Source organism: Juglans microcarpa x Juglans regia, chromosome 5D, assembly GCF_004785595.1.
Source record: "Juglans microcarpa x Juglans regia isolate MS1-56 chromosome 5D, Jm3101_v1.0, whole genome shotgun sequence".
Taxonomy (NCBI): Eukaryota; Viridiplantae; Streptophyta; class Magnoliopsida; order Fagales; family Juglandaceae; genus Juglans; species Juglans microcarpa x Juglans regia.
The window spans coordinates 7,195,466-7,222,846 of record NC_054602.1 but is presented as its reverse complement, the minus strand read 5'-3'; the positions used below and the strand labels follow the sequence as shown (position 1 = coordinate 7,222,846).

At 36.1% G+C, this 27,381-nt stretch overlaps 2 protein-coding genes across 6 annotated transcripts; both read left to right on the top strand.

Annotated features, from left to right (window-relative positions):
• Positions 1–512: 512 nt before the first annotated feature.
• Positions 513–10,199, top strand: LOC121264096 (potassium transporter 10). Of its 5 annotated transcripts, none has more exons than XM_041167145.1 (9): positions 513–867; positions 1,490–1,721; positions 2,267–2,495; positions 3,629–3,874; positions 4,790–4,840; positions 4,963–5,223; positions 6,077–6,244; positions 6,533–6,787; positions 9,114–10,199. In XM_041167145.1, exons 2-9 carry the CDS (start codon positions 1,593–1,595, stop codon positions 10,154–10,156), a joined length of 2,382 nt encoding a protein of 793 aa, XP_041023079.1. In that variant the 5' UTR covers positions 513–867; positions 1,490–1,592; the 3' UTR covers positions 10,157–10,199. The 5 variants fall into 5 exon arrangements, with proteins under 5 accessions (XP_041023079.1, XP_041023081.1, XP_041023082.1 ...); XM_041167147.1 differs by lacking the exon at positions 513–867 and adding an exon at positions 922–1,095; XM_041167148.1 differs by lacking the exon at positions 513–867 and adding an exon at positions 1,060–1,154.
• Positions 10,200–10,733: 534 nt separating this feature from the next.
• LOC121264869 (potassium transporter 10-like) lies at positions 10,734–26,896 on the top strand. The gene is made up of 9 exons (XM_041168197.1): positions 10,734–10,897; positions 13,462–13,709; positions 14,102–14,327; positions 15,160–15,405; positions 16,120–16,170; positions 16,279–16,539; positions 16,677–16,844; positions 21,599–21,853; positions 25,679–26,896. Exons 2-9 carry the CDS (start codon positions 13,578–13,580, stop codon positions 26,698–26,700), a joined length of 2,361 nt encoding a protein of 786 aa, XP_041024131.1. The 5' UTR covers positions 10,734–10,897; positions 13,462–13,577; the 3' UTR covers positions 26,701–26,896.
• The last annotated feature ends 485 nt before the right edge of the window (positions 26,897–27,381 follow it).

Sequence of the window (27,381 nt, the reverse complement as noted above, 5' to 3'; positions counted from 1 at the left end):
CACAAAATACTTATCAGTTTTAAATTTCTAACTTTTTATTATCTAATCATTATCTAAGGATTATTCAAACACAAAAATTAATACAACTTTTAAAAACTTCAAAACAAAACATAAAAATTAATATAATTTTTATAAATTTTAAAATAAAAATAATATTCAAATAATTTTTAATTTTATAATATTTGTATTTAATTTTTTTCTTTTATTTATCAAAACACAATAAAATATATTAATTCAAATTATTTTATTATTGTTTATAAAATTGTACGGTTTAAATAGTGCGATGAAACGAGATGATTTTAAATAGAAGTTAAAAATTGAATAAAATATTATTATAATATTATTTTTATATTATTATAAGATTTAAAAAAATTAAATTATTTATTATATTTTAAATAAGAATTTAAAAAAATTATAATAATAAAATAAAATAAAATGAAATGAGGTGGTATAAAATAATTTTAATGTACAAACGGGGTTAAGAGAGAAAACATTCCATTGAAGTACTGCTGCCTACCAGAAACCTTCCGTACTTCCACGGATGGTCATCGGAGCATACAGACGAGAAACTTATTTTTCTATTTGTTTTTTTTTTTTTTTTCTTTCGCTCAGCAGAGATCCGCCGATGTTACAAACGGTAGTTGCCACGCGCGCGCTCTCTCTTTTCTCTCTCAAATTTTGCTCCACGTTTCTTTCGTTTTAACTCTGTCAGAGAAAACTCTGTTTCCTTGGGCGAGTAAAGACTAAAGAGCCAAAAGAAGCCTTCACACAAGAAGGTTCTCTGTTCGCTTCTTTCTATTACCGAGCCTTCGTTTTTGCTCAGGAAACCCGCTTGGTTTTGGTCGTCTCTGCGTTTTTGGTACACGGGTATGTGAGTTTTTTGGTTGGTTTTTATGATCATGTGGCTGAAACAGAGCCTCTCTTCAAGCTGACCCCACTTGGAATTTCAGTGTCAGAGTAATACATACTGAATTCTTTGTCTGTTTCCTCTTTATGTTCTTTGCATGTGAGGTGTGTATGTTCTTTGCATGTGAGGTGTGCCTGAACTATTCTATCCTCAGTTATATTTCTGGGTTTTATTTTTGGGGGTTTTCCGTAAGTAACTTACCAGAAAAAATGATACTTTGAATTGAAGTATCAAGCTTAGGCTTTTGGTTCGTTTTCAGCTTGTCTTGGTTGTCTTAGTCATAACTTGAATATTTAATTTGGTCCTTCTCTTTCAACTTTAGTTGCTGTCAGTTTTTGTTGGTCAATCTGGGTGTTAAAGAACTGAGACTAATTTCTCGTAATTGGATTTGAATTGTCTGTTTTTGGTTCGAATTTATAGTTCTATATTCGTTATTAGTCTAACTTGCATCTTGGTTCTCTGTTAGATTTTACTGGTGGGTACAACTCTTAGTTGGATTGAATATAGATTTCAAGTGAAGATCAAAGCTGAAATTTTCGGGTTTAAGTCATTTCCTGCTATTTCCGATTGGTTTGGTTTTAGGACTTTTGAGTCTTGGTGCTAGCTTCGGAGTGAGAGATTGAACAAAGGGGACATCATAGAGGGTAGGCGGTGAGAGCTGCAGAATCACTGAACCGAGTTTCAAATGGCTTCAAGAACGGAGATGGATGAAGACAGCGATAACAACAAAGGTAGCATGTGGGTGTTGGATCAGAAACTTGATCAGCCTATGGATGAGGAGGCTGGAAGGCTTAGAAATATGTACAGAGAAAAGGTAGGGGCAACTTTCTTTTCAAGATTCTCTCTCACATAGTAGCATTCAGACTTGAATGTTAAAGTAGAACATCTTGTTAATGGCATTTTACCTTTTTGGGATGAGCTGTTTTAAATGCCAAGTTGTAATCCACCTTAGTTTTCCAATTAGATAGCCCTTGGATTTATTGGATCTTTTATGCTCCAGTTAATTATGATCTTTATGCCTTAAGAAGCCAGAAAAGAATCTTTGGAATTAGTGTATGGGTGTTATTTCTGGATGTAGGCTTGACTATTATTATTCTAAGCTGTCTGATTAAAATAATGGCTTAATATGGGAGATCCAGCCTATACCAAGTGCATGCATGCTGCAGTGAGATATATAGTCGAAGTAATTGAACAATACGAGATCTATACATACCATGCATATGCTTTTAAATTTTCTTTACTTATAAAAAAGTCTATACAAAGTATTGTCTGGAGTAAATTGACAGATATTGGAGGATGTTCTAGCTGTTGGTATTCCATATTCATTTTCTTTGCTGATAAAGGTTTTGATTCTTTTAGAAATTCTCTACGCTATTGCTTCTGCGGCTTGCATTTCAAAGTCTTGGGGTGGTTTATGGAGACTTGGGCACCTCTCCCTTGTATGTTTTCTACAATACATTTCCAAGTGGAGAAGTTAATGATCCTGAAGATGTGGTCGGAGCCCTTTCCTTAATTATATACTCGCTTACTCTTATTCCACTCCTCAAGTATGTTTTCGTTGTATGTAGAGCAAATGACAATGGTCAAGGTATCTGATCTCAACTTATTTATTTTCCTCAGTGAATGTTTTTATTTAAGCACTAGTAAATTGGATAAAGGAAATGCTAGTAGTACATATTTTTTTTTTGATAAGTACGTACATTTTTTTTCATATGCTGGCCAATTATTTCCTTTTGTCTCTAACCCAATAATAGACCATCACTATGAATCCGATGTGGATGCATTTATGTCTATATCTTTTTTGTTTTGTAATTGACCTTCCAGTAAAAAGAACAGAGATGTAACTGCCATAACCTTAACTATTTTTCCTGTGCCGCATGTGCGGGTGGGGGGATGTGTTCTATGTAACTGATGAAGTAGATTTATGACCATGATTATTGCCTGTTTCCTTTATGGTAACTGGTGCAAGTTTTATTTCAGTCACTCCACATATTACTTAACTTGTGAAGGAACCTGTGGTTAAAATGTTATGTTAAACGTAATGTATGCTGGGATGCATGCAAAATCTGTAAATAAGGGACATCGGATTTTATATCACTCCTGAATTAAGATTAACCATTATCTTCTTACAGCCACTTTGACAGGTGAAAGAAATCTGTTGTAATGACTTTACAAGTTGAATTTCTGGCGAGAAAGAATTTAATGAAGTCCTTAGTTGTGGGAGATTAAAATATAGATTGAAAATATTGATATTGGAGAAAAAAAAACTTTATTAAATAGGGTGTATTCTAATGATGCTGATTTATGCCTGAATTTATTGATTATATATTCTTGTTTGGTTTTTCTTGCAACCTTTTGAACTGAGGTGACTGTGATATGTCTCCTTAAGTTTATTTCTTTCTTCAAAACGTCAAACCACCCTTCTTTTCTTCTGAGGCTATATAAGCAAACTGAACCAATTATTTGGTAGTCCATTTGTATTATTCAATTTAGATTAGAATTTGCTAGGTTTTTAACACTCATGTCCTATTTTGTATGGAATGGAAATTATTAAAAATGAATATTTTTTACTATATATACAATAATTTTAACTGCATGCCACCCATAGTTGTATGCTGCAATTTGATATTATTTGCATTGTTCACACTGATTGGGCATATTCTATTTTTAGGTCAATGAGGTGTCATTAAGTTCCCTGAAATTTTTCTCTATGTGGTGAAGGTGGAACATTTGCTCTTTATTCGTTGCTTTGTCGACATGCAAAAATAAAAACTATACCTAACCAACACCGAACTGATGAGCAGCTAACAACATATAGTCGTTCTACTTTTCATGAACACTCATTTGCTGCAAAAACAAAGAGGTGGTTGGAGAAATATGCATTTAGGAAAAATGCGCTTCTTATTCTTGTCCTTGTTGGCACTTGTATGGTGATTGGGGATGGGATTCTAACTCCAGCCATATCAGGTATACCTTACGTGATGCTGGAATTATGTATTTGTTTGTATTTGTGTTTGCCTTCTACCTGTCTTCCTGAGTAGTCTGCCTTTTTTCCTTCTCACATATAATTAGTGCACACTTGTTATAAAATATAATTACAAATTGCTATTTCAACTAAGACTTCAGATGGCCAATGGGGAGAGAAAATGATTGAAAATAATTCTGGCACACATAGGAAACATAATGCTTACATGGTTCAGCACATAGGCTTTACATCCACGAGCATAGATGATCATGCAGAATTTCCTTTGATAAAATATGAAGTACAGTGATGATGAGAGATGCTCAAAAACCCTAGCTCCCAGTACACCCAAAGCCTTGCTACATAATTGCTTGCATTCTACACAAGGCATATACACCAACATCACACTGTGTAATTGAGCTAAAACAATATGAGCCCAAATTTAAGTCACCTATCATATGCAAAAACTTGAATGACCCCTGCACCAGCGCGGGAATTAGATGAATTACAAGGAATTGTGGTTTCACATGTTGCTGAAATTGGAGAGATAGCATGTGATATCTCGCATATCACTTAACAGTGTGAAGAAATCTAGGTTTCTTTTTATTCCAATGACACATCTTGAGTCAGGGACCTTTCCTGGAGTAACCACCTATTTCAGTCCACTTTCTGCTTTACCTTGAGACACACGAAATATATTTTATTACAGTGAATGAGTTGCAGAGTATCAGTGAAAGTTAGAAGAAATCAGCTGGATGAAACCATCACCATCTTTTTGAGATTTATGGGGTTATTCTAGTAGTCCTGTTGGTTGTTCTTTACTTGTGCTTTGCTCATGTGCAGAATATGTTAATATATTTTTTTCTAGGGCATTTTCTTCTAGAAACTATTTAATATGATTAATCATACTATTTTTACAGTTTTATCATCTGTTGGCGGAATCAAGGTAGTCCAGCCTGGCATGAGTAATGGTATTGTATCACTCCTCAACCTATACATCTTCTGTAGTTGCTTCTTCTTGTCAGAATATATATTCTTTCATCAATAATTTAAAATTATGTCTTTAACAACCGCTTTGTTTTGTATGGTGCAGGAGTGGTTGTGCTTATTGCTGTTATAATATTAATAGGATTGTTTAGCCTGCAACACTATGGTACAGATAGAGTAGGTTGGCTCTTTGCTCCTATTGTTCTGCTTTGGTTTCTCTTAATTGGAGGTATCGGCATATTCAACATCTGGAAATATGATAGTAGTGTTCTGAAAGCCTTTTCGCCTCTGCATATATTCTATTATTTTAAAAGGAGAGGAAAAGAGGGCTGGGTCTCCCTTGGAGGTATTATGCTTAGTATAACAGGTAGACTTTCTATTATCTCAGTCAAATCTATTTTTGTAAGCCAATAGGTCATTTAAATTATATAATTGTGACAACCCAAGAAAAGTGTTAGCCACATCTATACTTGTACTCCAAAAGGACTAGTCAAGGTTATAATTAAAGTTTTTTGAAATCTAAGTCTCCCAATAGTAAAGAACCAATGTGGGATTACACACTTATTCACCACTATTTTAATTCACCCACGCAATATGGGACAACCTATTCAGGGAGGTACAATCTTCGACACTTAAATCCCCAACATCCTCTTCAAGGCCCATGTCACACTGTAGTTCCGTAGTGCAACATGGTGTTACTAGTTTGTCTTTGATACCATTTGTAATGATCCAAGAAAAACGTTAGCCACATCTATGCTTATACTCCACAGGTGCATAAGTGCAAAGTCCTACATTGGTTCTTAGGTCGTTGTAAAATTGACTAAATAATTTAGAGTACAAGTACTGATATGGCCATCGGTTTCCTTAGATCGTTGGAAATGGTATCAGAATTGACCTTGTAACACCATGTGGCATTGGGGCTCTACAGTGTGATGTACAAGGATGTTAGAGATTGGAGTGGGGAAATTGTTATGCCTGGAATTCGTTAAGTCCCACATTGGGTTGCACAGATGTGATAATGTTAGAAGAGTATCAAGTCTGGCATTAGTTCCTTACTAAGTGGCACTAGGCATTGTAAATGACTTTAACTTCAATTATAACCTTGACTTGTTCTTGTGGAATGGTAGCACTTTTCTCGGACGTGGGACTTTACCAATTTGGGACGTTACAATAATATTTGACGATTTTGGATTCTGATCATTATATATGAATTGTTACAGGTACGGAGGCGCTTTTTGCCGACTTAGCTCATTTTCCTGTTTCCGCCATACAGATTGCTTTCACCATGGTTGTCTTTCCTTGCCTTCTTTTAGCCTATTCTGGTCAAGCAGCCTACATTATGCATAATAAAACTCATGTTCGTGATGCATTTTATCTTTCTATTCCAGGTTTGTTGTCTGTACTGAACCTTTCTTAGGGCTAAATATTTATCAATTATATCAACAGTAAGCTACCAAACATGTGAATGTGCTGTGCTCATTTTACCTTTAACAAGGTTGAGTTGCTAAAGAGTGAGCCTGTCGCAATGCTTTAGCCTTGCTCTTCTCCAACACTTGTATGATGTCAATTAACTGTTTAATATGGCAAGGGTTTTTTAAACATTTCTATGATGTGGATACACTGTTTAATATGGCAAGGGTTTTTCTGATAGATACTGATTCAATCCTGTTCTTCAGAGAGCATATACTGGCCAGTGTTTCTTATTGCAACTGCAGCCGCTATAGTTGCAAGTCAGGCAACCATATCTGCAACATTCTCCATAATTAAGCAGGCTCTTGCACTTGGCTGTTTTCCAAGAGTCAAAATTGTACATACATCCAAGAAGTTCCTTGGCCAAATATATGTTCCAGATATTAATTGGATCCTTATGATTCTTTGCATTGCTGTGACTGCTGGATTCAAAAATCAAAGCCAAATTGGAAATGCTTATGGTAAGTTCATCTTGTGTGCATGTTACAATGGACTAACAGCATCAGTATATGTTATGTGGTTCTAGTATAAAATCCTACATGAACACAAAGATGTTGTCTTTTATTCATATATCTTAGGTAAAAGCATTTCTTTCTCTCTTCCTGTAATGTGGTTCTTAACTTTCAAAATCAGAGGTGGCTGGGAACCTCCAGACTGGACAACTGTGAATAAGCTCATCAATTCCAACTTTGTTCTAATTTGTTCTGCATTAGTCTGAGAGTTTTCTCTATTTATAAGCCGTTAAGATTTACACACTCTTTATTATAGCATGTTTGCAAAGAGTTTTTTTTATAAGTAAAAGAAACTTTATTAATGAGAATGAAATAAGGGTTTCCCTAGTACACAAGGAGTATGCAAAAGAAAACACCTATTTGCTTAAGAAAGTTATTGAGAGCTTGCGAAAAATTCTTGAGATCTGTTTTATGTTTGTGATTATAAGTGGTGGATCCGTTGAAAAGATGTTTGGAAATTATTTTTTTAAACGTGTATTGATGTTTATGAAAGTGGTGTGATTTTTTTGGTACTATGAAAGTGGTGGGGTCCACTAATGATTAGATGAAACTTTTTGTGGTGAGATGAAAAATTCTTTTGGTGGTTAAAGGTATTTGTATTAAAAGCTGAAAAAATCTGGCATTTTTTCGTTAGAAAAAATAATTTGCATTTCAGGGTTAGATCCGTTAATTCTGTTTTGATTCTCATTTTGCAAGCCCTTGTGCAATATTGTTTATGTATTGAAACTCAATGGTACTGAAAGTGAAAAACTTATATATTGTCGGTACATTTCTAAGTATAATTGGTTTTCTTATTTCTAAGCCAGTTATCATTCCTTTAGGAATGGAAATGAACATTCCTATTCTTTTATTCTGTGAGAACACATGATGTCTTGATTGGAGTTAGATTAAAATTCCTAAAATACCTCAGCTCAAAAATTGTTTTCCAGAAAAACCACCCAATTTATTTTTTAAATTTAAGAAGTACTAACAATAACATGATGACCTGACTACAAAACAAACCAACGGGGGTGGTTAGACACCCTTGAAGTTTTTTTTTTTATTTTTTTTAAATAAGTGTTGAAAAAAGAAAGGTCTATTTTAAATTTTATTCCAGTGCCTCGGGAATAACTCTTCCTCTGAAAAATTTCCTCATCATAAAATATAACCAAACTATGGAATATGACTAGCTATTCCATTTTAGGCATCTATTCCTCGTAACAAACGTACTCTAAATGTACTTGTAGTGTGAATAATTTATATATTAGTGTGTTTGTAGTGTTTTGTGCTTTTAGATTGAGCGTCAGTTGTATGTAGAATGGGTGATTGGACAGGAAGAATGAAAATAAAAGGAGCCATGCCCTTTATTGCATAGAACATGACTTGAATTCTGATGGGGGCATTACTGTCGTTTCAATTTAGTGGGTTTCTTTTCAAGAATACAATGTCATTTTATAGGAGTACATTTCTTCTAACTACAGAAAAATGAATGCTTCATAGTCTCATATTTGGTGTTTATGGCGATAGTAATGGAATTAAATCATTGACACTGTCCATCTTTTCTAGGTACTTATTTTCTTTAGCATTTTGCTGCAATGGACAATTTGGGTAAGTGCGACGAATAGTTTAGATTGGTCCCCTAGTTTAGAAGTGAAGCTGTTAGCTTTCGGCTGATGGGATTGGGCATTAGGGTCGGTTCAAGCTCAACTAAATCTGAATCAAATACTTTCTGTGAACTTGGGCTATGCCTTTTACTTTCAATGAAGTTTTACTTTTACTTGTATAAAAAAACATCTGAATCAAATTGCCAGTGCAATTGGGGAAATAGTGTGGGTCCATGCTCAACCAAACTTGTCATCTTTTCCTTGTTAATTAATAAACACGTGTTATATATTTACGTGCTAGTAAAATGGGCACAGAAAGCACCATAAGTGTGTGATAATATCATTTTCCCATGCTTGCACATAAATGTAAAGAGCCTTGTTCCATCTTAGGTTAGAAATTTAATTTTCTCCTTGATATATGTACTTCCATAGATTTACAGGGCCTCAGTAAACAGCACCCATTCTGTGAAAAACAGAAAATATATCATATATCGAAAACCATATATTAACTGATTCATATTCATTTCCCTTTCAAAGATATCTAAGATATCTATAAAACTTTTTAAACTGTCCAAAGATTTTCTTTCAAAAAAAGGAATCTATTGGCTACAATATCAATTTGTTTACGAAATTCCTGAATTATTCTGGAAATTTTATGCTAAATTGTGTTTAACATTTATGTGTCCCTGCAGGAACGGCAGTTGTAATAGTCATGTTAGTAACCACTTTCCTCATGATTTTAATCATGTTGTTAGTGTGGCGCTGCCACTGGATCCTTGTCCTAATCTTCACCATCTTATCGCTGGTTGTTGAGTTTACTTATTTTTCTGCTGTACTCGTCAAGGTTAATCAAGGTGGGTGGGTTCCCCTTGTAATAGCAGCAGCCTTTCTTCTCATCATGTATGTTTGGCACTATGGTACAGTGAAACGCTACCAGTTTGAAATGCACAGTAAGGTTTCAATGGCGTGGATTCTCGGGCTTGGTCCCAGTTTAGGACTGGTCCGGGTCCCTGGGATTGGACTGGTATACACCGAGCTAGCAAGTGGGGTTCCCCATATATTTTCCCACTTCATCACAAATCTACCTGCCACTCACTCTGTTGTTGTCTTTGTCTGTGTGAAGTATCTCCCTGTCTACACTGTCCGAGAAGAAGAAAGATTTCTTGTTAAAAGGATTGGTCCCAAGAATTTTCACATGTTCCGCTGTGTAGCGAGATATGGTTATAAAGATCTACACAAGAAAGACGATGACTTTGAGAACAAACTGTTCGATTGCCTTTTCTTGTTTGTCCGGCTTGAATCCATGATGGAAGGGTGTTCAGACTCTGATGAGTATAGTCTCTATGGCCAGCAAACCCATCAGTCTGGAGATGGTCCGATAGGCAACAATGGCAACTCAAGTTCTTCCAACATCGACCCGACCATGTCATCAGTGGACTCGATTGTTCCGGTTAGATCCCCATTGCATGGAAACAGTACCGTTGGTTCATCAGGTCAGGCAAGTGCGCAGACTGAGATTGATGAGTTAGAGTTTTTGAAGAGCTGTAGAGATGCTGGGGTGGTTCACATTCTGGGGAATACAGTGGTGAGAGCAAGGAGGGATTCAAAATTCTACAAGAAGATCGCTATTGATTATATATATGCATTTCTTAGGAAAATATGCAGGGAGAACAGTGTTATATTCAATATTCCTCATGAGACTCTTTTGAATGTTGGACAGGTTTTCTTTGTATGATGTTTTGGTGGCAATATATACAGTAAAATTGATTTCGTTCCTACGATGAAACTGTAAATGTGGGTTCCTTTTTCATTTTTTGCCTACTTATGTGAGCATTGTTGGGTATTTTTTAATTTATATATTAAAAAGGTCTGATATGAAGCGAACTGGGTGGTGAACAAATCTACATGCAAAATTGGAAGAAAAAGGTCAGGGCTGGGCTACCCTTTATCACTTCACTTGTACGGTTTTATTTTCTTTCACGGGTTATGGTCAACTACTTTTTGCTAAATTATTTATTCTTTTCTAAAGTTAGTGTAGAGTATGCAATTTAAGATTTGATATGAAAAATAATAATAATAATAAGAAGATTTAATTTATAAAATTTTATCTTTTAACTTAAATTATTTCATGAGGCAATTTACTAAATGTGCTATAGATCGGTTTGAGAATATATTTTTTCTCTATTATATTTTTAGATTTTATGACGTCATGAACTTTGTTAAATTATCGTATCTATATTTAGCGTATTAAATATAATTAATTGGAGGAGTTGTCACTTACCCAACCAAATGGCATCAAATAAAGATTTCCGTACCGTACGCCAGGGCAGGAAGACACGTGAGCTCTCTCCTGTCTTATAATAAAGAGGAGCGAGCGTAGCTTACGACAACAAAGATCGAGCTGGGAGTTTCACTGGAAAGAAACAAGTAATGGGTGCGATTACGATGCTCCAGAAACAAAAAAAAAAAATAACGGGTACGAAATCTTTTCATTTTTGCTCCCGAGTGTAACGTACCTGTGTCTTCGGCTTTTCCATCTTCAATCGGAGTTTCTGGTTTTTTGGTTATTGGCCCTTTGGCCAAGTTTGACCCCTAAACCCACTTGGGAATGCGGATGATCAAGTCGGTGATACATACGTACTTGTATGTGTGTGTGTGTGTGTGTGTGTGTATTTGTGCTCTGAAAGAACTATGCGCCGGGGTTTCTGTCTATTATTAATGTGAAACTGGGTTTTTGGATTTTCTGAATTGGTGTTGATCTTTAGTATCTCAATGTATATGCTTGTCTGCTTGGAGTTAAAAGTTCCAAGCTTTGGTTTTGGATCATTTTAAACTTGTTTCAACTTTTCTTGGTGGGTTTTGTTCAGCTCTTTTAATAGGGCTCAGATTTGAAGCAAACACCAAACTAGTAGATTGAGGAACTGAAAGTTTTGGTCCTTCTTCAAAGGTGTTTTGTGGGCTTCGTCTTTGAGTTCAGTAGGTTAATAATAGCATTAACATTGTCGGGATTTAAACACGATTCTTGTCATCTTGAGCAGATTCGTTTTTCTTTTTCTGTTTTTCATGTCATTTCTGATTTCTGATCTACAGCGATCCAACCAGTACACTCTGGTCAGTTGATTACTTCTTTTATCAACAATCTGCGGCGATCGTTATACCATTATAATCTGTCGATTTTTCATCATTATTTCGATTGAGAGTATAACCTGTCTGTTATATATGTCTCAACCGGTAGGATATAAATAATGCCTATCGGAATAAATGCATTTCAATTTTCAGATTATGAAGATACGAATCGTAAGAGTTGAAAAATCTTTGGCTTTGTGTGAATGGTATTAACTATATGCATCCGTTCCTTCTTGTTTACCATTGAAAAAAAAAAAAAAAAAACCTCTCTGCATCAGTTCCTAACTTCCCATGTGGTCAAAAGAATCTCTCTGTATATTTTCCATGTACTCTGCTGGCAATTAACGGGAGGTTTCAGAATATAAGAATCTATACTTTTTTTTATCTGTTTTCCACAAAGAATCTGGCTTGTCACCTAATAATAGAAGCTGTTAAGAAACATTGCGTTAAATTAACTAAAATTCTATCCAAATTTTCGCTATAGAGGATATTTTTTTCCTATTTTGGCTTAGACATTTGAAGTGCACGCCACATTGGATTTAATGTTATTTTCTCTATACTCTATAAATGTTCTTTTTTTATATATATCTTTGATTAGTACAATTCCCTATATTATTTAAATACAATCTCTTCTAAATTTGGATTTTTCAAAAGAATTGTATGAGTAAATTTTGATATTGAAACGATAAGTATTAAATCATATAAACCTACTTCATAACATAATTAGTACATCAAGAACTCTAAAAGGTGGATGTAACATTTTAAGAGTTTCTCTTTCTGTCATGCAGTAAAATAACAAAGATAATTAGCAATTGCACCAGAAACGTTCTACAAATTGGTGTACCTTTTTGCCTATGTATATTTGTAATGGCAAGGAGTTTAGTTGCTAGGAAGAAGGAAAAGGGGAAAGAAAAAAGAGCAAATAATTTGGTATTGTCAAGTACGTTTATAGTAAGGTTGTATTAATTTGGTATTGTTGTTGAGATGGAATTCTTATCCTTTTTTTTTTCTTAATTTTCAAGCAAATAAACGAATAGAAAAGGTTAATGGTGTATAAAAGAAAAAAAACTTGGTTGTTCTAAACTTGGGGGGGGGGGGGGGGGGGGGGGGGGGGGGAGGGAGAGGGAGGGAGAGAGAGAGAGAGAGTAAAAAAAAAAGTCTAGTTGGAGAGGTACTATACTGCAAATGCATTTAAACTAACAAAAAGCCAATCTGATTTGGGTCAAACTGAGAGGTCGTTAGCTAAATTTTAGCTAGCTATGCATTAATGCTCTAATGCGTGATTGGTGTAAATCATAGGCCCACTTCTTAATGGCTTAAGCCTTTGGGATTAATGCTTTCCAACATAATATCAAAGTTTTGTTTGTCTAAAAGATCTAGTATTCAAGTCTTGTTTATATCCTGACTAGATATAGCTTTTTAGAATTCTACTTGTTCTTAGCTCTTTAATGAATCAGAGTTAAGTTTGGGAATTTTGTAAAACCCAGGCCCAAGCCACATCTAGGCCTATACTACTACTTGTTCTCCCTCTTAAACAATGTGGGATCTCATTCACTACCTTCTTATACACAATCCGGGATATTACAATCTCCCCACTTGAAATCCTTAGTATCCTTGTTAGGCTAAGTTTATCATAGGTGGCATGGCTCAAGTCCCATATCTGGTTGGGATTAGCTGTGATATCATTTATAACAACCCCAAGGAAGACCCAAGTGTGGACTTGGGCCTATACCCAAAGGGATTAGGCAAGTTTACAATTGGAGCCCCTTAGAATCAATTTAAAAGTCTTGAATTTCTCATTCCCAAGCAATGTGGGACTCCATTCACCACTTTCCTATACACAATCTGGAGTATTACAATAAAGTTCTCTACCACATGTTGTCAAATTAAGGATATCAAATTGGATTTGTGCAGGGTTGATGTACCCGTGGTCTTCATTATAAACAAAAACTGTAAAAGATGTGTAGGAATTGACAAAGTGAATTTGAAGAGGTTAAGTGGTGGAAGAGGGAACAATCATTTGAACTGAGATGCAAATGGCTTCAAGAGCACAGGCTGGTGAAAACATTGATAGAAGAGGTAGCATGTGGATTTTGGATCAGAAGCTTGATCAGCCCATGGAGGAGGAAGCTAAGAGGCTTAGAAATATGTACAAGGAAAAGGTATGATGCATTTACCAATTTTGGCACACACATTCTCTCTGAAATACTATTTTGGGATCAACTATTTCAAACTGAATTGCAAATGGGACTCAAAACTCAAATGGCAAAGGCTTTGAATCTTTTTTTATAGCTTATGATAAATTAATTTGTTGCTTGCAGTTAGTCTAAGGATAAAGGAAATGAAATTATGGAAAGGAATTCATGAAATTTTCAAGAAAATTTCTTTTATTAATATCTTGTATGTTATATGGTTGAATTGGTCAGATAATCTAACATGGACATAGCCAGCATATAAAAGCATGGCCTGAAGAAAAACAAGACGATTTTAATTTGTTGTAGTTATTTGGCAACCCAACATTTCTCTCTTTGCTGATTGATTTTGTCTCCTTCAGAAATTTTCGGCATTATTGGTTCTACAACTTGCATTCCAAAGCCTTGGAGTAGTCTATGGAGATTTGGGCACGTCTCCCTTGTATGTTTTCTACAACACATTCTCTGATCGAATTGAAGACCCTGAGGATTTGATCGGAGCCCTATCATTGATTATATATTCCCTTAGCCTTGTTCCACTCCTCAAGTATGTTTTTATCGTTTGTAGAGCAAATGACAATGGTCAAGGTAAATTACTCATTTCATATGTTACTAATTGTAATAGATCTTAACATCTCTTATTTTCTTTTGATGTTGGTAAATTCTCTTTAGGAGAAATCTACATGGAGACAATTTAACAAAGGCCTGTCAAAGATATTGAACTACAAAAGTGAGAAAATGAAACATGCAGCCACAAAATTGACTAGTTAAAACCTGGACACATTAGCTCTCGAATCAAATATGAATTCTAGACTCCAACCCAAAGAATTTTAACAGAAGTTGGATAAGAAGTGAGAAAATGAATATCTTGGAAGTATTAAGCGTAGACTTTAAAATAATTTTTCATTTAATATGGAGCATTACATCATTTGTCTGTACAACAAGAGAAAGAAAGAAAAATGGAGCACTATATTTTAATATCACTGCTATCTAACTTGCCTATTTTACCTCATATTTATTGTGCAGGTATAATTCACTGTAATTAACTTTTGACTTTTTTCTCCAAAACGGTGGATCATTCAGAACCACCTTGAAAAAAATATCTGAGTCCAAATTAATCTTTTAGTAGATATCACCATATATGTGCATTCACTGCATTTACCAATCAAAAAAAGTTTCTAAGTTAAGATACATAAGAAATGGTCCTTCTTGCCCTTTTTAATGTATTATTTATTTTAGAAAAATATATATTTTAAGAAATAAATAAGATTCAGTTTCCCTTGATATACATTGAACAATTTAACAGCATGCTTCCAGTAGTGGCATGGCATAATGCACATAATATCTCCTCTTAATAGGCTTATTTCCCTACTTGATGCTGATGTGTCACCAATGAGTTCCTCTAATTAATAATCCACAGGTGGAACCTTTGCTCTTTATTCACTACTCTGTCGACATGCAAACATAAAGATTATTCCCAATCAAGAAGAGACTGATGAAGATCTAACAACGTATAGCCGCTCTGTATTCCCTGAGCAATCATTTGCTGCAAGAACCAAAAGGTGGTTGGAGGGAAATGCATTCAAGAAAAATGCGCTTCTTGTTCTCGTACTTATTGGCTCTTGCATGGTGATTGGGGATGGTATTCTGACTCCAGCTATATCGGGTATATATCCTTCATGCTTGAACCCTTGGTCCATTAAAATCAATCAATCTATTTATCTATCTGAGTGGTCTGTGGACAAATGAGAAGATCTTTTTTAAGACAAACTGTATGTTCTCTGCAACAGGCCACTGAATGAGATCCCACAAACAGTAAATAATATATAACATGGTTTGGCTGTATTGTACCTGCATCCACAGATGGGAGAAAACGGATGTTAATGTCTCTTTAGTGTTGATTTGCCACTGAATCAGGCTGGTTGTGAGAGCCAATCTGTCCGATTGTTAGTAACTGTGCAAATATAATTATAATAGGTAAATAATTTAATGCAGGACTAAAAACAAAACTGTAGAATGCTTAGGCTCCAGTAAAGTAGCATCTTTGAAGTACTTCGTTTTTGGCTTTGGAAGCCAAAAAACTGTCAAAGTTTTTATTAACCTAGCGTTTAGCCTAATTGAAGAAGATCAGAAAGCTTGTCACCGTCAATACCATTGTTGTTGGAAACACTCAGACTTCTCAGCTCTTTAGCGAAATGCATTGCATTGTATAACCATATGAGGATATGAATGGATCCTTCCTCTTTTTCTCCAAAAGTAAATGTGGAAAGCTATTTCATTCTCCATATGCTGCAGAATCTTAGATAAATTGATTCCTTCAATAAATAAATTTGATATCTCATGATGGTTAAATGTTGCTTAACCATCCAATCTCTTGCAGTTCTATCTGCTGTTGGCGGGATAAATGTGGGTCACACCGTGATAAGCAATGGTATCTCCATCCTTCTGAATCAAAGCATTTTCTTTTATACTTCCTTAAACCTTCCTCTTTCAATTTTTTTCTTACTTGTCAGTATAATTCACTATCTCTGTGATGCAGATATAGTTGTGCTTGTTGCAGTTGTCATAATAGTAGGTTTATTTAGCATGCAACACTTTGGTACCGATAAGGTTGGTTGGTTATTTGCCCCAGTCGTGCTTGTCTGGTTTATCTTAATTGGAGGTATTGGCATATTCAATATTTGGCGATACGATAGCAGTGTATTGAAAGCCTTTTCTCCGGTGTATATATATCGTTATTTTAAAAGGGGAGGGAGAGGTAGTTGGACATCCCTGGGAGGTATTATGCTCAGTATAACAGGTACATTTTTGTTATGGCAGTTGATATCTTCCTCTTTTTTTTTTTTTTTAAAAAAAAAAAACCTATTTAAGTTTCATGAAAATAACATAAGAAACTGGTGAATTTTTACTGCATTAATTAGTTTTGAACTATTACAGGAACAGAGGCACTTTTTGCCGACCTATCCCATTTTCCAGTTTCATCCATACAGATTGCGTTCACAGTAATTGTATTTCCTTGCCTTCTTTTATCGTATTCTGGACAAGCAGCGTACCTTTTGAAGAACCCAGATAATGTAGTGGGTGCATTTTATCATTCTATTCCAGGTTTGTTTTCTGGTCTTTTTAGCGTGTAATTTGTGAGTGCTGATATGTCTAGAAAATAATTAATCTGGTGCCAAAATGGATGGAAAGCAATACCAAACATGTCAGAACTTAAAACTGTTTTTATCTGAGCATTATGGAACATTGAGAAGCCATGCAGATTCTGAAACTTGCGGGGAGACAGTTTCACTGTAGTTAGATAGTGTGGCAACTTGTTACTTATCTAAAAAAGATTGTGTGGCAACATGTGTCAGATACACAAAATGTGAAATCAATTAAAATTCTATGGAGATGAATCGAGTTATATATAAGCTATCCTCGTATTAAGATTCAATATAGATGAAATCGTGGAATCAGATCTTTGATTCCTTGGACCCCCTAAGAATTTGTCATCCAATTGAATCTTCTTATTCTTAGATCCTCCTCATTTCCGTTGCTCTTCTTAGATGTCGAGTATTGCTTTTTCTTGTGCGAGAATCTCCCTTTGCTCAAAACCCAATTTTGGCTATGGTGAAGTAATCAGGATCTCATCTCCTAAATTCTTTCTAAACCCAATTAGCTCAAAAGCTAGTGTTGGTTGCAGATCTTGAGAGGATCATTCTATTAGAAGATAGAGAGCGTTATGGTTGAAGGAAGGTGATCGATGTACTAAGTTTTTTCACAGGGTAGCCAATTCTCATAGGAGATCTAATAATATTGAGATGCTGAAGATTGATGGGGTAGATTGTAAGGATGAGCAGAGAATCAATGATCATGTAGTTGGCTTTTTTGAACAGCTACTTACCGAGCAGGAGGGTTGGGCAGGAGGGTTGGCGACCAAGCTTGATGGGCTAGTTTTTTACTCTGTTGGGCCTATCGATAGTAATCGTTTGGAGAGGCCTTTTGAGGAGGTTGAGGTTTCTGAAGTGGTGAGGAATAGGGGTGATAAACGGTCCGGTCTGACCGAACGGGCCGACCATTTCGGTCCAGACCGGATTGGACTGAGACTTGGTCCGGTCAGTCTCAGTCCACATTTTAGAGGACCGAAAAGTTTTGGTCCAGTCCACAGTCCAGGGTTTTTCCCGACCGGACCGGACTGAATGAAAAATAAAAAATATATATATTTTATATATATTTTTTATATAATAATTATACAATTAACAATATAAAATTTTAAATATGTTATTAATACTTGTTAATATTCTATAAATTCACAATATTTTATATATATCTTCATCTAACTTATCACTATTAACAATATAAAATTTTAAATATGTTATTAACACTTGTTAATATTCTATGAATTAACTAATATATAATATCAATTAGTTAATTATATAGTAATTATATAAATTAATAATATAATTTTCATCTAATTTATTATCATTGACCATGTAAAATATTTTTTATTGAGTTTGTTACTTAATTCACATTAAGAAGTCACTTAATTTAATTTAGTATTTTAAATAAATTTTTTTATTAATTATTTAAAAAAATAAAAAAAACTAGGCCGGACCGACTGGACCGGACTGGACCATTTGCACCCCTAGTGAGGAAGATGGCTAAATACAAGGCTCCGGGTCCTGATGGGTTTTCTATGGGTTTCTTTCAAACATGCTGGGAGGTATTAAAGGATGATCTCATGAAGGTGTTCCAGGAGTTTCACTCGGTTGGACAATTTGAGAAAAGCTTAAACGCCACTTTTCTTACTTTGATTTCGAAGAGGGTTGGGGCTGAGGAGATTAGGGAGTTCCGACCCATTAGTCTAGTAAATGGGGTTTACAAGATTCTCTCTAAGGTACTTGCGAATCTCCTTAGTGAGGTAGTGGGAAAGATAATCTCAAAGCCTCAAAATGAAAGGATAGACAAATCTTAGATGCAGTCCTTATCGCAAATGAATGTCCGGACAATAGACTGAAAGCTGGCAATGCTGGGATTATATGCAAGTTAGATATGGAGAAGGCGTATGACCATGTTAATTGGGACTTTCTACTTGACTTTCGTAGGAGGTGTGGTTTTGGAGAGAGATGGCGATCTTGGATCCGTTGGTGTATATCTACGGCGAAATTTCAATTCTGATAAATGGAAGTCCAACAGCTTTTTTTAACAGCACACGAGGCCTTAGACAAGGAGATCTGTTGTCCCCATTACTGTTTGTTATTGTAATGGAGGCTTTGAGCAGAATGACCTCAGCCCTGGTCGCAAATAGGCGTGTGACTAGTTATTCGATTGGATCCCCGGGTGGGGGACTTATTAATATTTCGCATTTATTGTTTGCAGATGACACTCTTTATCTTCTGTGAGGCAAATTATAATCAGATTCGAGTATTAAAGGCCATCCTTCTTTGTTTTGAAGCAGTTTCTGGGTTGAAAGTGAACCTAGACAAATCAGAGATGGTGTCCATTGGAGGTGTTTAGCGTATAAGACAGTTGGCTAATACTCTGGGGTGTAAGATTGCCTCACTCCCTATGACATATCTTGGTCTTCCATTAGGGGCCGCCTTAAGAGCGGCTTCTTTATGGGATACAGTGATTGAGAAAGTAGAGCGTCAATTATCAGGATGGAAGAAAATGTATCTGTCAAAAGGCGGTAGGATTACCCTGATAAAGAGTACGTTATCTAACCTACCGACCTATTTTTTGTCCTTGTTCCCTATTCTTGCAAGTGTGGTGGTTCGTATTGAGAAACTACAATGAGACTTCTTGTGGGGAAGATTAGGTGAAGAGTTTAAATTTCACCTAGTCAGGTGGGAGAAAGTATGCAGCCCTATCTCTCTTCTGGTGGTTTGGGCATTAGAAATTTGAGAATTTTTAATCAGGCGCTACTTGGGAAATGGTTGTGGAGATACCATAAAGAACCTGATGCTTTATGGAAGCTGGTGATTGAGAGTAAATATGGTGAATTATGGGGGGGATGGTGTACCAATGAAGTGAGAGGGGCATATGACATGGGGTTTTGGAAACATATAAGAAGGGGATTGGGGGTCTTTTCTCGCCACACAAGATTTTGTCTAGGAGATGGGGCCAGGATCAAATTCTGGTATGATTGTTGGAGCGGTAATGGTGCTCTAAAGGATCTATTTCCTGTTCTTTTCAGGCTGGCAAGTGCCAATGATGTCTCAGTGGCGGAAGTCATGGTGATAGTGGGGGAACAAATCCAATGGAACATCAATTTTAGCCGGGCGGCACATGATTGGGAACTTGACAGTTTTGCAGTTCTTTTAAGCTTCTTGTATTCACTCAAACCGAGTAACCAACAAGCTGATTTATTGTGGTGGACACCTACAGGTAAATGTTTATTCTCAGTTCGCTCGTATTATAAATCTCTGTCGCAAGAACTTCCAACTCAGTTCCCTTGGAAAAGGATTTGGAGACATAAGGTGCCTCTCAAAGCAGCATTTTTTGTGTGGACTGCTTCTTTGGGTAAGATCCTCACAACGGATAACTTGAGAAGACGAGGGGTGATCATTGCAAATTGGTGTTGTATGTGTAGGAACGAGGGTGAATCAGTGGACCATTTTCTACTACATTGTGAGGTAGCTCGAGGGAGATGGAATGAGGTATTTAGAAGATTAGGCTTGGGTTGGGTTATGCCCGAGTCAGTAGTGGAGATGTTGGCTAGTTGGATAGATCTAAGAGTTAACCAACAAATCAAGGCTGTATGGAAGATGTTGCCTATCTGCATCATGTGGTGTTTATGGCAGGAGCGCAATGAACGGACGTTTGAGGACAAAGAGAGAATGATGGAGGAACTAAAAGCTTTCTTTTTTAGAACTCTTTGTACTTGGGCCATTGCTGTTAACTTTAATGGCCAAGATTTCCATGATTTCCTTGTTTCTAATGCTCCTACATAGCTAGGGCATTCTTTGTACTGAACATGGCTTTTGCCTATTCTTTTATTAATATACTTACACTTATAAAAAAAAATAATAATAATAAAAAATAAATAAAAATAAAAACAAAAATCTTTCTAAAGGCTTAAATTGTCAGTAAGAAAGCATTCCTGGTAGCTCAAAATGGTACTGTTTGTGCCCACTTAGATTCAGCACTGGCTCAACTCACATCCCAGTTAGACGTCAAGACACTTGACTTCAAGGAGATTTCAGAGAAGTTTTTTTACTGTAGAAAAACGTGAACTGTGAACTGACATTACTCTTTGTCAGGGCTTCTGGCTAGAATTTTATGGTAACAAAAAGGATACAGGCCGAGGAAAAAGGTGTGCTTACCCCATGATTTTGTGCAAAAGCAGGTTTTCGTAATGTGATCTATATAAAGATGCAACTTTTAGTGTTTTGCATGAATAGTCTGCCATTATGACTTGGATGTTTGTGCTTAAATTTGTCAGCCTAAGGCTCTTACAACTTCTCTTGTAGCAATTTGATTACACTGAGCATTCTTGGTACTGCAAAACTCATCAAATAATTGGAATAGGCATCTCCAATGAACTTGAATGCTAGCGGTAATGTGCATCCTAGGTAAAGTTAATTGGTTTGAATTTATCAGGATCAGCATCTGTTGCTAAACTTTCTACAATAACATACTTAGAGAAAAGTGTTTCTTGTTTACGACATGGTACCTTATGTTGTTTTTCTAGTATCCATTGCAATGTTGTGGAAATCTCAGTCGTGAAAACATTCATGAATAGTTGACAATGATTGAAGATATGGAACTGATATCATGTAAAGTTGAAGTCAGTATGGCTTAAACACTGATTGAGGATGTCCCATTCTATTTGACAATGGATTTCTGACAGATGCTGATTATTCATCATTTTACAGATAGCATATATTGGCCAGTGTTTCTTGTTGCAACTGGAGCTGCTGTTGTTGCAAGTCAGGCTACTATATCTGCAACTTTTTCATTAGTCAAGCAGGCCCTTGCACTTGGTTGTTTCCCAAGAGTGAAAATTATACATACCTCAAAAAGGTTCCATAACCAGATATATATTCCAGACATTAACTGGATTCTCATGATTCTTTGCATTGCAGTAACGGTTGGATTCAAAAACCAAACCCAAATTGGAAATGCTTCTGGTAAGTTTACCCTCTGTGTATTATTATGAGGTTTATTTGTTCCATTCGGTTATGCTAATATATGTTATGGAAACACACACACACACACACTATTTACATTATAGGCATTTGTATGCAATGTACTAAGTATTCTGAGAGTAGTGGAAAGGAAGAGCACATTACAGGGAAGTAGTAAGTGATTGATAGCATCTCTGACTTTGATTTCAAGTAAAGATGGTAGTTATATGCGTTCTTCTTTTCTATATCAAACTTTTCGGATCCTTTTTGGACGTGAATAAAGTTAACCGTAGTTGCTTCTCCTAGCGTGAATCTTCGGCAAAATTTATTGAAGTTTCCATTTACTGATATTTCTTGGTTTACCTTGAATCTGGCTTATCATGTCGGTGAATATTTCCATCTTATTTAGGTTCTTGATTAGTCACATTGTCCAAACTTACCTGATTTAGTTGAAGATTTGCTTGCGAGGCAGATAAAGTATTTTGTTGCTGGTTCAAAAGAGTTTGGATCAGCATTGTGAAACTGACTGAAATCATTGTGAATCTTCCTTATAGAGGGTTTAGTACAAAAACAAGAATAAAGTTTTATATTGGTTGTGGGGAAAAGTACACTTTGGAACCCCACGTTACCACCCCTTTTTCAATGTGTGATGCACCCCTAACTATCAACTTTGTCACATGGAATCCTTGAATGACCAAAAAGTCTCAATATACAGCACCATCCATTAAAATACAATCATTACCACTTTGTGTATTTTTCATCTATTTTAATGGTTGTATCTTAACGAGGGTGCACCTTGCAAGTTTTTGGTAGTTTGATGATGTCCTGTTCAGGAAGTCGATAGTTTGGATGCACATTGCAAAGGAAGTGATAGCTTGGGGGTGCAAAGTTGCAATACACATCCAATTAAGATCCAATTATCACTTTACCCATTTTTTGTTTATTTTAATGATTAGATCTTAACGAAACATTGCAAATTTTTGGTATTTTGATGATGTATTGTTAACGAAGGTGATGGTTTAGATGCACATTGCAAAGGGAGTGGTAGCTCGGGGGTGCAAAGTATAATTTCCCGTTAGTCTTAAGGTCGATAGGTTGATAGTTTGACAAAACCTTGTTACAAAAATTCTGGATATGGAGCCATATGAATACTGAAGGGATGTACCACAATAGGACTATATGTTTATTGGGATTGTTTCACACCCCCCCGGTACCTGTAGGTGAACCCTTTAACCTGAAATCCATAATATATATATATATATAAAATATATATATATATATATAAATACATAGATACAATAAGCCTCCAAAATCGAATACCTCAAAAATTCTTTCAAGTAAAATAAACTAAACCCTACTACATACTCTCTAAATCCTCACCAATCCACTTATGCCTCCTGGCACCTATCCCATCCTTCTCTTATAATCTTGTCACGTGCCATTCATTCCAACTGTCACAACTATCAAAGTTATCTGGAGATAAAGGGGTGAGTCCACTGACTCAGTAAGTGGCAAACCTATATTAGTGTGCAAACATGAGCCAGCTATAGAATGCAGAAACAAACAATTCTAAAAAATATCAATGATATTTTCAAAAATATATTTTTTAATAATAATATATATACAAAAGACCTTAGGCATAAGTAGAACTAAAACAACATAAAAAACAAAAAGCCATGTTTACCCCCGTGGCAGGGTTGTGCACATCTGCAGTTAGCTAAGCAGAACATAAATCACTATTTTGTCATTGAAGTGAGTGCACTCAAAACAGAGGCCATGTTTACCCCCATGGTAGGGTTATGTATTTTGCGGATAGCCAAATAGAACATCAATCACCTTGTCATCAAAGTAATTGCACTCAGAATAGATGCCACTATTATATCCCGTGAAAAGGCCAGAAATCATAGCAGAATAGAATCTTATGTCTCACGATTTTCAGATACAATGCAAAAACAGAATAGTATACTGAACAGATAATATCATAGAATCGGATCAAAATTTCAAATTTCATATTCACATTTTATGCAGTAGAGAAACAGAGTACAAAAATTGCTCATGTCTACACCAATCATGATAAAATGTCAGATTTCAAAGTTCAGATACAAAGACTAGTGTAGAAAATAACCTAGACCGTTTTCATAACAAAATATGTAGGTTTTTCACAAAATAAACCTTAGACAATTTTAGGCGAAATCTAGCATAGGAGCACCGTTTACTTGAACTTTTTAACATCTTTGAATTTCCTCACAATGGTTCCAAGCGTATATCAATCGTCACCTAAACATAATTAACGCCATCTATAAGTTAATAGAATTTAAATAGCTCATCTAAAATAAGACGAAAAATACTAATTGACTCCACAACAATTACCCCCATGGTTTTAGTTTTTCTAAACCGGTTACTACTTAACTTCAAACCAACCAAAATAACTTCCAGAATTTTACCTATCCGAGGCATCCACACCCAAATTCTCCTTTCAATTTCAGCAACTCACAATAATTATCCCAACACAATTTATTCTCCCTCTTCATCCAAATACACTCAACTCCAACATCTACTCAAACCAAAACCAAAACCAACCACCCAAACGCCCACTCTAACACACAATCAGAATCAACAAAATTCCTTACCAATCATTGCAACCTGAGACCATCAATAACATATTTTGAGAGGTTACCCTTAGCCATGCAAATAAGCAAGTCCACTCTCCATAAACCTAAATACCACCAATTTAAAATTGAGATGTAGAAATTCACCTTGGGTGCATGTGATGAGGCAGCAGCTAAGCATCGAGATGGTGCAACGGGCTACTACCGGTCATGGTGAAATTGTGAACTCAAAGCAAAGGTGTGGCACTAGGCGAAAGAAAGAGACAAAACATAAAGGATTAGAGAGAGAGAGAGAGAGAGAGAGATGGATGAAAGGAAAACTTACTGGCGACGGCAAAGGATTGCGGCGACGCAGCCTGTGGAGCAAGGCCTTGGTAGTGGCGGTGCACGATGGCTGCGAACAAACAGGGATATGAGAGATAGGCCAAGATAGAGACAGAGAGTGAAAGTGAGAAGCCGAGAAGGGAGAGGATGGCTTAGCGGTGCAGTGGAGCATGGTGGCAGTGTGACAGAGGGCCTGGACGGCATGACTTGAGAGAGGGAGGTCCCGGGGGGTTAGGTGTTGGCTGTGGGAAGAAGGAGAAGAAATAAAGAAAAAAATAGGGTTTTCTGAGGGCTTGGCCTGGGCTCGATGGGCCAGGTCATTACAGATCATATGCTAATTGTTCTCATATCAACTCTCTTTTCATATACTAGATAATCACTTCTACCATGCCCTTTTTTGTCCATTAAATTCCTGTATATTGAAACGTGCTATCTATTGAAGAAATTTGAAAGGGTCGGGTCAATTCATCTTTTCTGCTTAAAAGAATATCATTTTCTTTCAAATGTTTGTTTCAGGTGTTAGTTGCTCCATTTTTGTTACTATTCTAATTAGTTGAGAGGATTTTCATACAATTGTTCTCTTGCATATTTTGTGGATGTGGACCAAATTGTCTGGGGGCAGATTGGTCCAAATCACAATTGTAGAGTGCTGCTTTTCCTCTTTTGAATCTTAGTTGTTTTTCTCAGATTGCAAATAAAATGAACCAGTATGTTGCATGAGTAGAATCAGTGATTAATGTGAAGCATGTGATTTTAGGGTTATTCTATGTGGCAAATCTAGGTCATCTTTGTCTAGTTGTATATTTAACTTCTTGTCTGACTGATGGATGTTTCCCTTTCAATCTTTGCTACATAATGAAGGTTGCATTCAGTAACATATTTCATTTCACAACAGGGACAGCAGTTGTGATAGTCATGCTCGTGACCACATTGCTTATGACTCTAATCATGATATTGGTGTGGCGCTGCCATTGGATAATTGTGCTGATCTTCACTGGCTTATCACTGGTTGTGGAGTGCACTTACTTTTCTGCTGTACTATTGAAGGTCAATCAAGGTGGTTGGGTTCCTCTTGTGATTGCAGCAGCCTTTTATATCATCATGTATGTTTGGCATTATGGTACAGCTAAACGCTATGAGACTGAGTTGCACAGTAAGGTTTCAATGGCCTGGATTCTCGGGCTTGGCCCCAGTTTGGGACTTGTCCGGGTCCCTGGGATAGGACTAGTGTACAGTGAACTAGCCAGTGGAGTACCCCACATATTTTCTCACTTCATCACCAACCTACCTGCTCTTCACTCTGTGGTTGTGTTTGTCTGTGTGAAGTACCTTCCTGTCCACAAGGTCCCAGAAGAAGAGAGGTTCCTTGTAAAGCGGATTGGACCCAAGAGTTTTCATATGTTCCGTTGTGTTGCTAGATATGGCTATCAAGACCACCACAAAAAAGATACCGATTTTGAGAAGAAGCTCTTTGATAGCCTCTACCTGTTTATTCGACTCGAGTCCTTGATGGAAGGATGTTCCGACTCTGATGTGTCTAGTTTGCTTGGTGAGGAAACTGTCCAATCAGATAACACCCTTGTTAAGTGTAATGACAACACACCTCACTCCAATTTGGGCAACACAGTCTCATCATCAGACTCCATTGTGCTCGTTAATTCTTTGTCTCACACAAACAATAGAATCAGCGAGATTGAGATGGATGAGTTAGAATTCTTGAATAACTGCAGAGATATTGGGGTAGTACACATTCTGGGGAATACGGTAGTGAAAGCTAGGAGGGATTCAAAGTTCTACAAGAGGATAGCTATTGATCACATATATGCATTTCTTAGGAAGATCTGCAGGGAAAATAGTGCGATCTTCAATGTTCCTCAAGAGAGTCTCTTGAACGTCGGGCAGATATTGTATGTATGAGTTGTTGGTTGGTTTTTAACCAATATCATTTCATAATTGCTCACCTTCCAATATATATTGCTTTGGCATGCACAATAAGCACCTGAGTGGAAAGTGGGGTGATAGAGACCAAACCCAGTTAAATTGGCTGTGTTTGTAAGTTTTGTTGTCATCAGTTTTAGACATGCTTTTACTCCTATATAATTAACCAAGAATATATGGGTGGTTGGTAGCTTGAAAATTATTAGGCGCTCCAAGAATATGAACAGCATGATACTCACATCCTATCACAAGATGTTATATCATTAAAATTGCTTTTGAAAGTACTCATCATATCATCTTGTGATAGAATCTGAATGTCAGTGTTCATACTCTAAGCTACTTTATAATAACTGTCTTGCCTCCTGATGCATCGGACCTTTTGTACTTTATTTTAATGAATTTCTTGTCCAGCAAAAAAATTGTGACACATTTTAGTTAAGACAAACACCAACGTTAGGGCATTATACTCGTACCCTTTTTAAAAAGAGAATAGAAATGATATCAAAATTATGATATAAAGTCATAAGAAAGTTAATACTAACAACAAAAAGGAATAGACAATGCTTGGTTAACACAGCCCTGTCTTCATCACCACCACACTTTTTTCTACTATTTTGTTTTGGTCGAGTACCAGAAGAAAATAGTGGTATTCATAAGAAG

Bases quoted from the DNA above. Each gene is read 5' to 3' on its own strand.
- LOC121264096 (XM_041167145.1), top strand. From the start codon at position 1,593: ATGGCTTCAAGAACGGAGATGGATGAAGACAGCGATAACAACAAAGGT. The intron at 4,841-4,962 runs GTATTGTATCAC...TGTATGGTGCAG, and splicing joins CCAGCCTGGCATGAGTAATG to GAGTGGTTGTGCTTATTGCT. The intron at 6,788-9,113 runs GTAAGTTCATCT...GTGTCCCTGCAG, and splicing joins CCAAATTGGAAATGCTTATG to GAACGGCAGTTGTAATAGTC.
- LOC121264869 (XM_041168197.1), top strand. From the start codon at position 13,578: ATGCAAATGGCTTCAAGAGCACAGGCTGGTGAAAACATTGATAGAAGA. The intron at 15,406-16,119 runs GTATATATCCTT...AATCTCTTGCAG, and splicing joins TCTGACTCCAGCTATATCGG to TTCTATCTGCTGTTGGCGGG. The intron at 16,171-16,278 runs GTATCTCCATCC...TCTGTGATGCAG, and splicing joins TCACACCGTGATAAGCAATG to ATATAGTTGTGCTTGTTGCA.